The sequence below is a fragment of the Artemia franciscana genome, chromosome 6, assembly GCF_032884065.1.
Source record: "Artemia franciscana chromosome 6, ASM3288406v1, whole genome shotgun sequence".
Lineage (NCBI taxonomy): Eukaryota > Metazoa > Arthropoda > Branchiopoda > Anostraca > Artemiidae > Artemia > Artemia franciscana.
In genome coordinates, this window is record NC_088868.1 from 32,210,375 (window position 1) to 32,225,304 (window position 14,930).

The 14,930-nt window shown below is 37.7% G+C and overlaps 1 protein-coding gene and 1 long non-coding RNA gene across 2 annotated transcripts in view; both read left to right on the top strand.

The window, feature by feature from the left end:
• LOC136028322 (dnaJ homolog subfamily C member 13-like) overlaps positions 1-1,159 on the top strand; it is a 227,470-nt gene extending 226,311 nt beyond the window's left edge. Inside the window, exon 35 of the mRNA XM_065706093.1 lies at positions 941-1,159. Coding sequence (XP_065562165.1) covers positions 941-1,032 — 92 coding nt within the window. The 3' untranslated portion in view covers positions 1,033-1,159. The remainder of the gene's footprint in view (positions 1-940) is intronic.
• Positions 1,160-8,137: 6,978 nt separating this feature from the next.
• LOC136027861 (uncharacterized) overlaps positions 8,138-14,930 on the top strand; it is a 31,116-nt gene continuing 24,323 nt past the window's right edge. Inside the window, exon 1 of the long non-coding RNA XR_010617678.1 lies at positions 8,138-9,175. This is a non-coding gene — a long non-coding RNA (uncharacterized LOC136027861). The remainder of the gene's footprint in view (positions 9,176-14,930) is intronic.

Here is a 14,930-nt window from a genome sequence, read left to right on the forward strand (position 1 = left end):
ACAAATTTTGGAAAAAATACAAATGGAAAACGGCCTGTTATTGTTGTTGATAGTGTTTTTGGGGTGTCCCTCCCTGCCTATGTGGCATAAACAATGTATCCAAGCGCATAGATTTTCAAGATCTCACAGACCTCAAGATTTTCACAACAGTATCATAAGTTTGAATCGATAGAGGAATTTCTTGAAAACGACTAGACTTTCAGGGCACATCCTAGACTTTCAATGTCTGCTTCTTGCCGAAAGAGCAACTGAAATTCAACCAACATTATTGGCACGATTAAAACTCACTGCGTATATCGAAGAAAACGGCTTATGTAAAAATCCAACATCGTTTTCCTGTTTCATTTCCTCAATTAATTTCTCTTAATGGTGATAATCAATGGTTGTGTTCTGTTAATGGTGGTTTTCTATTAATTGATAGAAATTAATTTCCTTCAATTTTGTTCTATATCCTCAATTGATTTCTGTTCATGGTGATAATGAAAGGTGGTGTTCTCTTAATGGATAGCAATTATTTTCTATCAGTTTTTTTTTTCCATTTCGTCCATTAATTTATATTCATTGTGCAAATTAGTGATGGTATTTTATTAATTGATAGAAACTAATTTCTATAATTTTTTTTCTATTTCTCCCATTAAATTTATATTTATTGTGCAAATTAGTGATGGTATTTTATTAATTGATAGAAACTAATTTCTATAATTTTTTTTCTATTTCTCCCATTAAATTTAAATTTATTGTGCAAATTAGTGATGGTATTTTATTAATTGATATAAACTAATTTCTATAATTTTTTTTTCTATTTCTCCCATAAAATTTATATTCATTGTGCTAATTAATGGCGGTACTCTATTAATTGACAGAAACTAATTTCTATAAAATATTTGCTCTGCTTCCTCCATTAGTGTCCACTTGACGCGCAAATTTGTTCTTTTTATAGGTTCCAGTGCGATTTCCGGATCTTTGACATACCAATCCTACAACTCAGGATCAATTCCTACACCAGGGAAACCACCACTCTGGGAATATTGAATGCACATGGTTCTTTGTGTGGTCGATGTTGAGATTTTTCACTTTTTTTGCAAAGATATTTGCTTACTCTTCTATAGGAGTTGATTGAATCTTGTCTATATTAACAAATATACTCTGATTTCCTTGATTTTTATTTCTGTTTTTCAGTTCAATATTTCTGTATTACGTATTAGAAGTCCAATTTTACACGGGAATCGTAATTTGGGTGGGGGGGGGGGTGGCTCTTTCGGATAATTAATAACTATACAATAAAGGTGATGACATTAAAAACAGGATCTAAATAAATTTTGACTTCCATTGAGTCAACTAAATAAAATATATTTTTAAATAATAATCTAAAATATGGTAAATACTTCAACGGGAACAAGAAAAAAAATCACTATAATCTAACACGGGAGTCGTAATGGGGGGTGGGTCTTTAGAATAGTTAATATGGTAAATACTTCAACAAGAACAAGAAAAAAGATGAGATAGTATTTTTGGGACCCTTGCAGTGGATACTGACTCCTTCCTCAACCCTTTTTTCTATTTAATTAAATGCAAACTTGTCTAAATTTATCTAATTTTTGATACAAAAAATAAAAAAAATACTTTTTCGCGTGCTGACCAATAGTCTTTGTAGTGCAGGTACCAATATCCTGATTCTCTGCCTTCGGACGGGAGTGCAATACGTGGTAGGGGTAGATCGTCCTAAGCTTCCTGTGTTTTCCCCGGTTTTCTCCAGAGCTGAGTCGACTCCGGCTGAGCTTGTAGAGTCATACCGCTGACTCCCGCTCCAAGCCAAATAACCAGTGACGCCAAGACTCAAACCTCTGTCCTCATGGACAAAGGACTTTAATTCTAGCTCGCTAACCACTCCGCTAGTTTGGCTAAATGTTGATAGGCTACCCATAAATTTAGGTATATAAATTATCAGTACTTTTAATTTTGGTTTTGGTTTACACCAGGACAAGCAAAATAGCTTATAAAGCTTGCCTTAGCTTCAGTAGAAATTTACCACAAGAAAGCTAAAGCATATATGATAATAATATAACTAACTAGTCTCCTTCAAGATATTCAACTGCTCAACAATTCTGAACATCCAAATTTAAATATTTCGTAATTTATGACCCGGTGGCATATAAGGTTTATACAACATGAATTAACATCATTTTTATACAATCCTAATAAAGGGGGTTAATGCCAGGTTTGCCTCTAACTCAATCGGACTATATGACTATTATTTTGTGGTCGTATGAACTACGGAGAGGACTCATTGGATCGGTAGTCAGATGTTCTAGTGCCCTTTTTAAGATTCAGATTGATGGAAGAGTGAATACCCCCCCCCCCAAACCTCATATCTTCCCGAAATGCATATGATAGAAATTTTGAGATGGCCATTTGTTTTCGTAAAAGCTTTGGAAAACCCACAAATGCATCTGGTAGAAATTTTGAGATAGCCATTTATTCAAAAATAGTCCAAAGATCATATAAAAAGGCCTTTGGGGTTAACAGAGTCCCCCAGAGTCTGGGAGTAAGGGTGGTAAGCTATGCCTCAGGGGCATATAAGGTTTTTATGGAGGGGGTGGTCGTGTGAACTTTACAAGAGGCGCATTTGATTGTAAACGTATAGTGCTAGTTCTTTTTTAAGAGTCAAACATGATGGAGAGCAGCTAGCCCCCTTCCCTCCCTGACATCCTCTTTTCCCAAAACGTATTCAGTTGAAATTGTGAGATAGCCATTTTATTACCAATATCCCAAAAATCGTACAGCAACGTCTTTAGGGTGGACTCAATCACCCAGGGCTCATGGGTCAGGGCTGTCAGTTATGCCCCGGGGCATATGAGGTTTTTCTAGAACGGGTGGTCCCATAAGCTTTGGATCAGATGGAGCTCATTTGATTGGAAGTCGGAAGCTTTAGTGCCCTTTTTAAGAATCTAAAATGAATGGAGGGCAATCAGCCCCCCTTCCAAGACTGTCATTCCACTAAACATATCCTACCGAAATTTAAGAGATATATTTTGTTCATCCTTGTTGAAAGGTCCAGTAGTTATGTCTTTGGGCATGTCAACTTCCCCACAGGCCTCATCAGAGCAAGGCTTGTAAGCTAGGCAATTCGTTCATTGTTTACACATTGTATATGTTATTTAGAAAGGTGTGCATGTTTAACTTTACTGTCCAAGAAGACGAAGGGCATTCAGGTGAGCCTTTCAGAGAATGCTGAGAGGAGTGTTGAACTAAATCAAAACAGGTTGTGTATAAGGATTGCCAAAAGGGTATAACTGAATATATTAATTTGGCAAATCCAAGAAATGATAAGGGATATGATCAAAAAGGCAATATTTGCATGCTACCAATACTACTACAATTACCACCACTACTACAACCACACTACTCCAGTTACAGAATTGAGGGGAAATTCGAACTAAATCAAAAGACACTATGTGCGTGCAAATTGTCAAAATAGCGTATCTCAAGAATTGATTTGGGTATTAAGATGGAACTTCTAAAGAATGCTTAAAGGTGAACACCATCTCACCAATAGGCAATATGCGCACCCTACTGCTAATACTACCTTTACTATTACATTTACTACTACTCCTACTACTATTGCAACTACTTGTAAGGGTATGAGCATTGAGATGAAAATGTCAAGAAACATATGAAGAAACAGGCTATCAAAAGGACATATCAGCAATGTCATAGCAATGGCTAAATGTATTAAGTTGAAACTTCCAGGACTTGATGAGACGCGCAAGCTAAGGGTATTAAGGTGAAGCTTTTAAGGAACATTTAGGGAGATATTGAAGTAAATACAAAACAAACTATTAGCATGTGGACTTTCAAAAAGGGGACAAAGCAATATCTGAGGACAACTTATATTTTTAAGTTAGACTTTTTAGAGTAAGTTGTTGGGGGTTTTGAACTAGCCAGAAGGCACTAAGTGTATAATTTTACTGCTACCACTACAGTTACTGAAACTAATGATGCTAAGAATATTAAGGTGAAAATTTTAGGGAACGTTAAGGAGGAGTTTCAATTAAACCATAAAATTGTATACATACAGGTTTTCAAGTGGGCACAAAAGCAAGATCATAGGCAGCACCACTCTATAGTATCAATTCAGAGTTCAAAGTGTCAACATCTAAATTGGATATTGCATGGACATTATTAATCCAGTAAGTTTTTTGTGAAGAAAATCAAAATTTCGCAATAGGGATTATAGTGACGCATAAGTATGAATCAGTCGTGCTCTTTGACCAGTTTGACTGGTTTTTCCCAGTAAAGGATAATGGATAACAGAGAGTATGTGCATTGCCCGGTAATGAACTTTTTGCAAAACAACTGGGAAGAAGGTATTGAAGAAGCTACTATTATTCAACACGCAATAGACTTTTTTGAATGCGGTGTTATTGCTGATGCGAAAAGCGAATTTTGGGCGAAGGTTGCGCCAAATGATAATTGCCCCCGGCGCATCGGTGCGAAAGCTTCTGCGAACAATGTGAAAGATATTCTTGATTTTATTAAGAAACTGGACTCTGAGGAGGTATCAACTCCGATTTATGTGATCAAGTCTCCAACCGAGGTCCCGGTTTTGCCCGCAGTTGCGTATTCTAGGCTGTCAACAAAGGTGAATCGCGTGGAACAACTACTCAAGGTTGTTGCCACCAAGATGGATGCTTATGAACTGAATTACCCGCAACTGCCGAAACCTGCAATTCCCGACTCGCATGCTACTATTGTTGTTTCGAACCTTCCATCTACCCTTTCGGACCCAATAAAACGAAAAGATCTGATAGATCAGATTGATGGTCACGAATCAATCACTAGCATTCTCCCTGTTCGTGACAAACTGTTTATCAATATAGATAAGTCAGTTGCTGAAGATTTCCGCTTATCGGTGACTAGTGCGTTTACTGGCTCTTCTGCGAAAGTTCTAACCAAGAAGTTTTACGGACTCCTGAAGGGAATCCCGCCTGATTTTGAACTGTCCCACCTGATATCGTGCCCTGGTGTTTCTGGTGCCTCTAGGCTAGGGAAATCGCTTGCAGTAAAACTTGAATTCTCTGATGCAACATCAAGAGTCGAAGCATTTAGATATGGTCTCAAAGTTGGATACGAAATCCTAAGTGTTTATGAGTTCAAAGCGATTCCCCGGTGCTGTAACAATTGCCGATCCCCTGACCATCTCCAGTCGTCTTGTCCCAGTGTTACACCAAAATGTGCGCGATGTGCCGGTCCTCATGTTTCAGATAGAGACTCGCCTTGCAATTTGTCACCTAAGTGCGCAAACTGTGGAGGTGATCATGTTTCGTTTAGCCTCACTTGCCCTAAATTGAAAGCAATTGTCAGTCGCAAGTTACCGAAAACAAACTAATGTCTGAATTAGTATCACTCGTGTCCTTCAATATTAATGGGACGAAAAACAAGGACCTGACCATTGATGAACTGTACAGTAAGTTTGACATTGTATGCTTTCAGGAACATCTTTTGACCGCAACGAGTGTTAATTTCCTGCGCCGTAGTTCCGCCCACTTTGTTTTCACAACAAATGCTAAATCTACTTTTGGAAGGCCTTCAGGGGGTTTAGCATGTATTATAAAACAAAAGCTCAGCTTTCTGTCCCCGTCATGCTATTTCTTTGATGAACATTTATTGGCTATAAGACTTGGTAAAACCGTATTGATAAACACTTACCTGCCTCACGATGGGAAGAATATGACATCGCTTAATAAATTCTCCAAAGCATGCTCTAGTTTGAAAACTCTCCTTCAAAGTATAAGCAAAAATGGGTACGAATTTATTATTATTGGAGATATGAACACTGATGTAAAACGTGATTCCGCTCGTACTGTGAACCTACTTGATTGTCTCCCTGATTACAGAATAATTGCGAAGGACCTACCCTTCTCGTATGTGCATAATTCCGGCAGCTTATCGGATATTGATCACGTGATTTGTTCCCCGTTCATTACATCTTCAACAGTGCATGTCCACGAAGATGAGCAAGATATTGATCACCTTCCTTTATCGCTATGCTTTTCGATTAGAAAAGATAGTACTGACCAGGCTTGTGCTCCTGCCTCTAAATGGTTTGTGCGGAGTAATTGGAAAAATGTTAATATGCCATTATATATTTCAACCCTGGCCATTCTCCTTGGTTCTTTACGTGTACCTTTTCATCTACTCCAGCTGAGTGTTAGTCCTACTAAAAGTAATTACGATCTGAATCATTATTACAACCAAATCGTGTGGTGTTTAAAACGCGCTGAGGAGGTTGCTGTCCCTCAGGAGCGAGTGAGGAAAAGTACAAGGAAACCAATCTGGTCGTGTGACCCTGAGCTGAAAAGTGTGAAAAATAAAGCCAAATTGTGGCTGCGTATATGGGTTGCTAACGGTCGACCATTAGCTGGGAATGTGTTTGAAATAAAACAAAAAACTAAGCGTGAGTTTAAGAAATGTCTGCGATCGAGCCGTTACAAAGGGTTAGAATATCCTACCAATAAGAAAGAATGGGACAAAGTGATTAATTCAGCTAATTTAAATAACTCGGCAAATCCTAATTGCCCCATTACGCCTTCTGCATGGTCTGACCACTATTCAGTTATATTTTCCAAAGTGAATTATGCAGTGCACGCGCTTTATTCGAAACTGCTTGATTCGGTTCTCCCGCCTTCCCTGACTCAGGCACAAGTTATTCCCGTTTCAGTTGACGCTGTAATTGCATCTGTTAAGAAATTGAAATCAAGTTCTCTTGATATTGACGGTATCAGTGCTTGTCATCTAAAAATAAATTGCCCGTCTTTGTTTTTCCATTTACAGTTGTTTTTCCAAATGTGCCTTTGTTGTTCCCTCGTTCCTGACAGCTTTTTGTGTGGAACTGTCACTTCTGTACTTAAACGAGGTAAGACTCCTTTGGATTGTTCTTCTTACAGGCCTATCACGGTTGCTTGTAATTTTAGTAAAATCCTTGAACACATCCTACTTCCTTTCATAAGTATGAATGCTAATTTCGGGGAGAATCAGTTTGGTATGGTCTTCATATTTGTGCTCTTGATCTTTCTAAGGCTTTCGATAGTGTTGTACATAGTCAGGCTCTTTACTCTCTTTATAGTCACGGTATTAACCTTTCAGTTATTTTTCTTCTAAAGTTTTGGTATAGTAATTCTTATCTTCGAATTAAAACTAATGGTGCCCTTTCATCTTCTAATGTTCTTGTTCGTCGGGGCGTACGGCAGGGTGGAGTGTTATCTCCTAGTATTTTCAAATTTTGTATCTCTGGTATTCTTGAGAATATTTCTTCTATGTGTTTTGTTGGTTTGAGTGATATTTCTTACCTTGCTTATGCTGATGACATTCTTCTAATTAGCCGGTCTAAACTCAGTCTATCGCAGATGGTTCATAAAGTTTCTTCTTCTTTTACTAAAATCGGTCTTTCGCTTAATGTTGATAAATGTGAGTATCTTTCTTTCAATGTTCCCTGTTCTCCTAGGCCTCTAATTTTTCAAAATTTTTCTATCCCTCATGTAGATTCGATCCGGTGGTTGGGTATTACACTTACAAAAAATCTTAAAACTCTTCGGGAGCGTGCTGTCTGGGATGCTAGAGTGAAAATCCAGATTGGTTACTCTAAAATTGTAGCCAATCGAGGGAAATACAATCGTATTGCCCTTGGTAAGCTTTATTCTACTTTTTCCGATCATTCTGTTCTTTACCTTTCTGGGCTTTACCCTATATTTAAGAAAAAAGATATTAGCGATATTCGATCCTCTTATTTCCGTTTCTGTAAATTTCTTCTCTATCTTCCTCTGTGGTATAAGAATCGAAAGATAATTAAAAAGTTCCATCTTCCGAACATTACTGAGAAGCTGACTGATCTACACAAAAAGCTCTCAGAAACGGCGTATCGGCGTTTGTCGCCTCACCACGGTCTGATCCGTTTGTATGATTAATGTCTATTGTTGACTCTCGTTTTTTTGTTATTTGTTTTTTTTATTTGTTATTTGTTTTCCGTTTTTCTTCAAGTTTTTACTCCACTATTTATCTTTTTGATGTATGTGGGTTAGAAATAAATATTATATAATATATAGAAATATCATTGAAACTTTTAAAGAAGCTAATTCGATCCAAAGTTAAAAGCTCTGGTGCCCATTTTTAAGAGTAAAAAGATATTGGTGGGCAAGAAGCACTTCTCTGAAGCCCATTCGTTTTCCAAACGCACCCGGTCAAAATTTTGAGACAACCATTTTGCTCAGTATAGTAGAACGGTCCAGCAACTATGTCCTTAGGGATATTAGGTATGTCAACCCCCCCACAATTATACAATTGGCCCATTATGCTTTAAAACTAAATGGTGCTTTCGAAAATTTTGCGTGCCATGATTACATCTCCTCTATACCTTCGATACGTGAGGGTTGAAAGTCTCAGAGACCTTAGGCGATCCTGGTAAGGGGCATTATTTAAGCCACGAACCAGTTTGGTTGCTCTCCTTTGGACACTTTCAAGGGCTCTTGTGTCCATTTTATTTTGTGGAAAGGCCAAAGTCAAGCCATTTAATTCTATAACTTCAGGAGTTATAGAATTAAATTTAAAAGCATATTTTGTGTCAGGATTAAAAATTGTTTAAAAAGTTTCTCCAGCTTACAAATAGCAACCCAAACTATGGATTCTTATAAAAAAAAAACTGAAAAGATAAAAAACATTATTTTTCCTTGAAAAAGACTGTGTCAATAAAAACCAAACAGAAACTAATTAAATTTTTTCCAAACAAACAGGTTTTTCAAAGAAAAGTAAAGAGCTCCATAAATAATTACTGAGGCCACACTGGATAATCATGATAAGACATAAAATCGTGAAGAAAGGAGAAAACGAAAACAATAAACAGCCAGTGAAAAAATTGAAAAATAATGCAAGTATTTCTCTCAAGACCTCCGCTTAACCGTCTTCAGTGTAGAATAAAACTGATAAAAATATAAAAAAACAAACTTTAAAACAAAACACAAAACTGAAATAGGTTTACTCTTTCTGAGTAACTGTGAAAGGGTAACTGAATAAATAACACAAGTCTGAATGGCATTTCACAATTTCTTCTCACATTCCAGTCTTGATTCAGAGTTCCAAGTGAAAACACCTTTACTAAATTGGATATTCCATTAACAAAACAGTAAGCTTTTTAAGTGGATTTAATCCTGGTGTGTCAGGTCTCATAATCTTTGGCAAACGATTATAGGTCCTTACCTATATTAAACAAAAAAAAACAAGTTTTTTTAAATGAAAGTAAGGAGCGACATTAAAATTTAAAACGAACAGAAATTAATCCGTATATGAAAGGGGCTTTTCCTCCTCAACGGCCCGCTCTTTACGCTAAAGTTTGACTCTTTCTCTTAACTCTACTTCTTAAAACGGTAAAAAAACACTACAGTTCGTTACCACGAACTGTGGTAACTTACCACGGTAACTTACCAATCATTACCTAATTTTATTTGATAATAAAATTATCAAACTTACCACGTTTGATAATTTACTGTGTGACGTCGCCATTAAATCACCTGTCGAACAGCCGTCTCTGGACTTAAATTAAGTGACAATTTAAAGAACTTTTAATGCGAATTCAGTATTAAATTAAAATTCTGTTTTCAGATTTTACAGCTGTATGTTTTGAAGGAGTGACTTTGGGAGAATATAAGCAATTACGCTACGATAAAGTTGAAACAAGAAAAATAAGCAGAAGAGGGGTGAGAGAGTTGTTTGCAAGAGCCGTGGTACCCACCGGGCTTGCCTTTTAAATTGTGGAGACAAGGTACAGCCTCCAACGCTTCCCTTACTTCTCTTGCAAGTGAAGTTTTTTTCTGCACTTCATACTTTTTGCGGTTTATTTTTTGCCACCTTAAAATGCCAAAGTTTATGCAGTTCGACTTGGTTTGGTCCACTTCGATTGAGGGTGACGGAGATTCCAAATACCTTGTTTTCTGATACGGTCAGCATAATGAATGTATAGTCGCTGAGTCAAATATCACATCCGGAAAGTCTAAATTTCAACAGGCCTCAAAAAACAAATCAAAAGGAGTAGATAAAACTTTCGCTGAGCTAGAGTCGATACCTGATATATTAAATTTAAAAAAAAACTAGTTTTTTTAACTGAAAGTAAGGAGCGACATTAAAACTTAAAACGAACAGAAATTACTCCGTATATGAAATGGGTTGTCCCCTCCGCAATCCCTCGCTCTTTACACTAAAGTTTTCAATTGTTTTAAAAAGTAGAACTGTGGCAAAGAGTCAAATTTTAGCGTAAAGAGCAAGGGGTTGCGGAGGGGACAACCCATTTCACATACGGAGAAATTTTTGTTCGTTTCAAGTTTTAATATCGCTCCTTACTTTCAGTATATATTTTGCTATAGGGTTCTCTGATACGTTGAATGCGATGGTGTGATTTTCGTTAAGATTCTATGACTTTTAGGGGGTGTTTCCCCCTGTTTCGCAAAATAAGGCAAATTTCCTCAGGCTCGGAACTTTTGATGACAAAGATATATTTAAAATCAGCATGAAAATTCGATTCTTTTGATGTATCTCTTAGCATCAAAATTCCGTTTTTTAGACTTTCGTTTACTATTGAGCCGGGTCGCTCCTTACTACAGTTCGTTACCACAAACTGTTTGATACCGTAGAAGTAAGACTTTCGCCGCTTTGAATCTTACTCTGGCTGACCCTGAACCTACGACCTCAGGTCTACCTGGCCAAGTGGCTACGGTGCAGGCTGAGTTAGAAAAAACGAAGTTGAGTTTAAAAAATGATTTAGCCCATAAAGTGGCGGAAATGGCTACTGGTGGTGGTTCTGCGGATACGATTGTCAGCGAAGTGTACGACTCTATTGCGATTGAATATAATCCTAAATTTGAAAGCTTGAAAAATCGCTCAAAACCCTAAAAACACTTATTGAAAATCTTGAGGAGCGCGTTAATCACATAGAGATGAGAATTGACGATTATGACCAAGAAGTTCTGCTTAATAGTCTCGTAATCCATGGAATGAAACAGCAGCCAGGTGTTAACCTGAATACCACTGTGATTAATTTGGTTAAGCAGAAGTTATGTGTTAGTGATATAACTGATAGGCATATTACAAGCGTATTTCGACTCCGGCAGAATATGATCAGTGCTGATGGTTCTGGGCAGAATATGATCAGTGCTGATGGTTCTGGGCAGAATATGATCAGTGCTGATGGTTCTGGGCAGAATATGATCAGTGCTGATGGTTCTGGGCAGAATATGATCAGTGCTGATGGTTCTGGGCAGAATATGATCAGTGCTGATGGTTCTGGGCTGAATATGATCAGTGCTGATGGTTTTGGGCAGAATATGATCAGTGCTGATGGTTCTGGGCAGAATATGATCAGTGCTGATGGTTCTGGGCAGAATATGATCAGTGCTGATGGTTCTGGGCAGAATATGATCAGTGCTGATGGTTCTGGGCAGAATATGATCAGTGCTGATGGTTCTGGGCAGAATATGATCAGTGCTGATGGTTCTGGGCAGAATATGATCAGTGCTGATGGTTCTGGGCAGAATATGATCAGTGCTGATGGTTCTGGGCAGAATATGATCAGTGCTGATGGTTCTGGGCAGAATATGATCAGTGCTGATGGTTCTGGTAAAGTAGCTCCCATAATGGTGAAGTTTCAGAGCAAAGATATTGTCCGAAAAGTCTTCAAAGAAAAGCAAAATTAGCGCGCACCGGTGTATACATCACTGAGGCTTTAACAAAGCGTCGAAGAGACATTCAGAACATGGTGAGAGACAATTTCGGTGTGAAGTATGTTTGGACCTACCATGGTAATGTCCTAGTGAAAAGGCCAAGCGACCCTTCCGTTCGGAGAATAATGTCACTTGTTGATTGCATGTGATTTTGTTAATTGATTTGTGTTAATTGTTAATTTTGATTTTTATTATTCGTAGTAACACCAATATTTACTATTTTTTGTTTTAACGGGTACTGATCTACTAAGTTTGCGGCTTAAAAGGTATGAATAAGACCCATTCGATAATGACAAATAGTTATTATCTAAGCTTGTGGCAGAGCAGACTACTTAAAGTTTTCGGCCGGGTCGTTTTAGCACGCATATTAATGGTTCTGTAAACATTAATAAAAGAATAAATAAGTACCTTGTGTGCGCGTAGAACTGTGAAATTACGTCATCTTATCATGGTATTGTTCAGTTTATGCATGAAAATGATTCTATTCAGTTACTTGCTTTATGTGAAACATTTTGGGGTAGGGATAGTCTTCTCTCGTTCTATAGTTTTCCAGGGTATTGTTTAGAATCGAAAAACCGTTCAAAAATGGGAAGAGGAGGCCTGGTGTTTCTAGTAAGGGACTCTACAGTATAAGGTGCGTGATGATCTTGAGGTTTGGATAGAGGGTGAGTTTGAAAGTTTTCCTGTTGAAGTTAGATTTGAAGAAAAGGATTTTTTATTTTGTATTATGTATAGACCACTAAGTGCTATGTTTGATAGTTTTATATCTGGTTTTGATTATTTAATGCTGAATATAAGAAATTCAGGTTTGGAATTTATGATGATGGGTGGTTTTAATTATGATTTGGAAATACTAGCTGGTATGAATCTTGATTTTTAAATTTCATGTCATCTCACGATCTATACCTTATGGTCACGGTTCCAACAAGGATCACCGGTCATTCTGCGATCTTGATTAACAGCATATTTGTTTCGTCACGTCAAGTAGCAACTACATGCGCAGACGTTACAATTTCACCTATCTCCGATCACCTTCCAGTCCTAGCTAGATTAGAACTTCACATAAAAAAACGAGTAGTTAAGCGTAATATACAGATCCGAGATCTGAAGCCAGCAAACGTTAAAATGTTTTCAGAAGTGGTAGGTGCTGTAAATTGGGGGAGTATATTTAGGGAGAATAACCCATCTTTGGCTTTTTAAAAGTTCAACACCACACTGCTAGGTATTTATGACTTGACATGCCCACTGAAAAGCATGAAAATAAGAAAAAAAAGCAGCGAGAAAACCGTGGGTTGATGACGAGCTGTTGCGAATGATTGATGTAAGAAATGCTTTGTATGCAGCACACATCAATGAACCAAATGAGTTTAGCTACGCACAGTCTAAGGATCAACGTAATCTAGTTAACTCTTGAAAATTAATCTTGAAAATGAAATCCACTCTTATAGCAGAAAGTATTTCAGGCAAGCAGTTTTAGCAATAAAATCAAATTATGACTCATAGCTCATGACTTCAACAATGCGTCCAGCTTCGGCTTTTTGTCTTTATTTGTAATCATTACCTTAAGAAAATAATAGTATATTTTAAAACCATGCAGAATGATAAATGAGGTACAATTATCAGTACCTGTTTATTAAAAAAGATTATTATTTCTACGGAAGGCTGGTCAATGTTCAAATAATTGTGTTTTCGTTATCATTTTAATGGTCAGTCTCATAGGCCAGTTTCGTTTTCATTTGTATATTCACAACCAGAACATTTTGCCACATAGACACACTTTGTCACAAACAACCCCCCCTGTCTCATCTGAATCTGAAGTTCGGGAAGCAGCAGGAATTGTTGAGACACTGTATTTATGTGTCTTAGTCCAATAGTGAGGCACATATTAGTAAAAAGTAAAGAAAATATGCTGAAGAAGATTTATGAATGCCATTTCGTCGAAAAATCGGTATATCCGTTTTACTTGGTTCTCAGAGCGTATCTGAAACCAAGTAGGCTACTTGTACAAAAAGTCATTGATACCGAATCAGATCTCTCATTGAGAGGTTGAGATTTTAGCTAATGAGAGCAACAAATTACCATCGAGGACCGGTTCTTAATTCTCTGGTGTGGTAACATTTGGGGTTTTAGGGATTCCTCCAAAAAGTAGGCATTCAAATGGTCTAGTGCATTACTCATTAGGGTTATAATCAAGCTGGATTGTAGCAATTCTCGGAGTAAGGAATTAAACTATTCTTGCTTGTGAACACTGTAGAGTTATCTAGACGTAAGATCATCTCCTTTCTCAACCATAAGACAAAGCCGGACCGGGATGCAACCCCTCCGGTGAACATATGAACCAAGAGAAACACAAGAGACATTATATTTTTTCATGGATAGGCAAGCGTGTGACATCAGTATTTACAGCCTGATGAACAGGTAAAGAAATATGATGGATCGAGCGTCTAGACTTACTTAGACTTAGATCCTCCTACGCCTGGAGGCGCATAAGGCAGCGATGGCTGATCTTCAACTTGACCGATCATTTGCCAAAGACCAAAGCTTGTTCAAAATGTTTCAGACACTCGTTGTCTTTTTCTTGAGGGATCGACCAAGTGTGCTGCGTTGTCTTCCACTCCTTCGAATGCCGGGTGGGGTCCAACACCATAAATCGTGTGGGAGGCGTCCTTCCCTCATCCGGGTCATATACCCCCAATACTTCCATTTCCTCATTCTGATCTCGCTGGTCACCAGTGGCTGTTGAGTATCAGCCCTAATCTGGGCATTCGTTACTCTATCGGCCCAGTGTACCGCAAGGATTTTACACAGTCAATTATTCTTTAAGCCAAGTAGTCTTTTCTCAGCATTCTTTGAAAGGCTCCAGGACTCGAATCCAAATAAAAGTACAGAGAGTATAATATAAAGGCTCCAGGACTCGCATCCAAATAAAAGTACAGAGAGGATAATACTCCTAGACAATCGCTACTTCAACTTTTGAGAGTAGTATCTACATATCCAAGAATTCTTCAGCTGAGAAAATGCTCCCCCTGCATACGCTACTCGTAGCAAGACTTGTTAATCACAATTCCCGTATTGGGTAATTGTACTACCGAGGTACCTAAATTCTCTGTTTTCTTCTATATCAGTGCTTACGTATTCAATCCCAGCTGCAATGGACGTCATAACTGC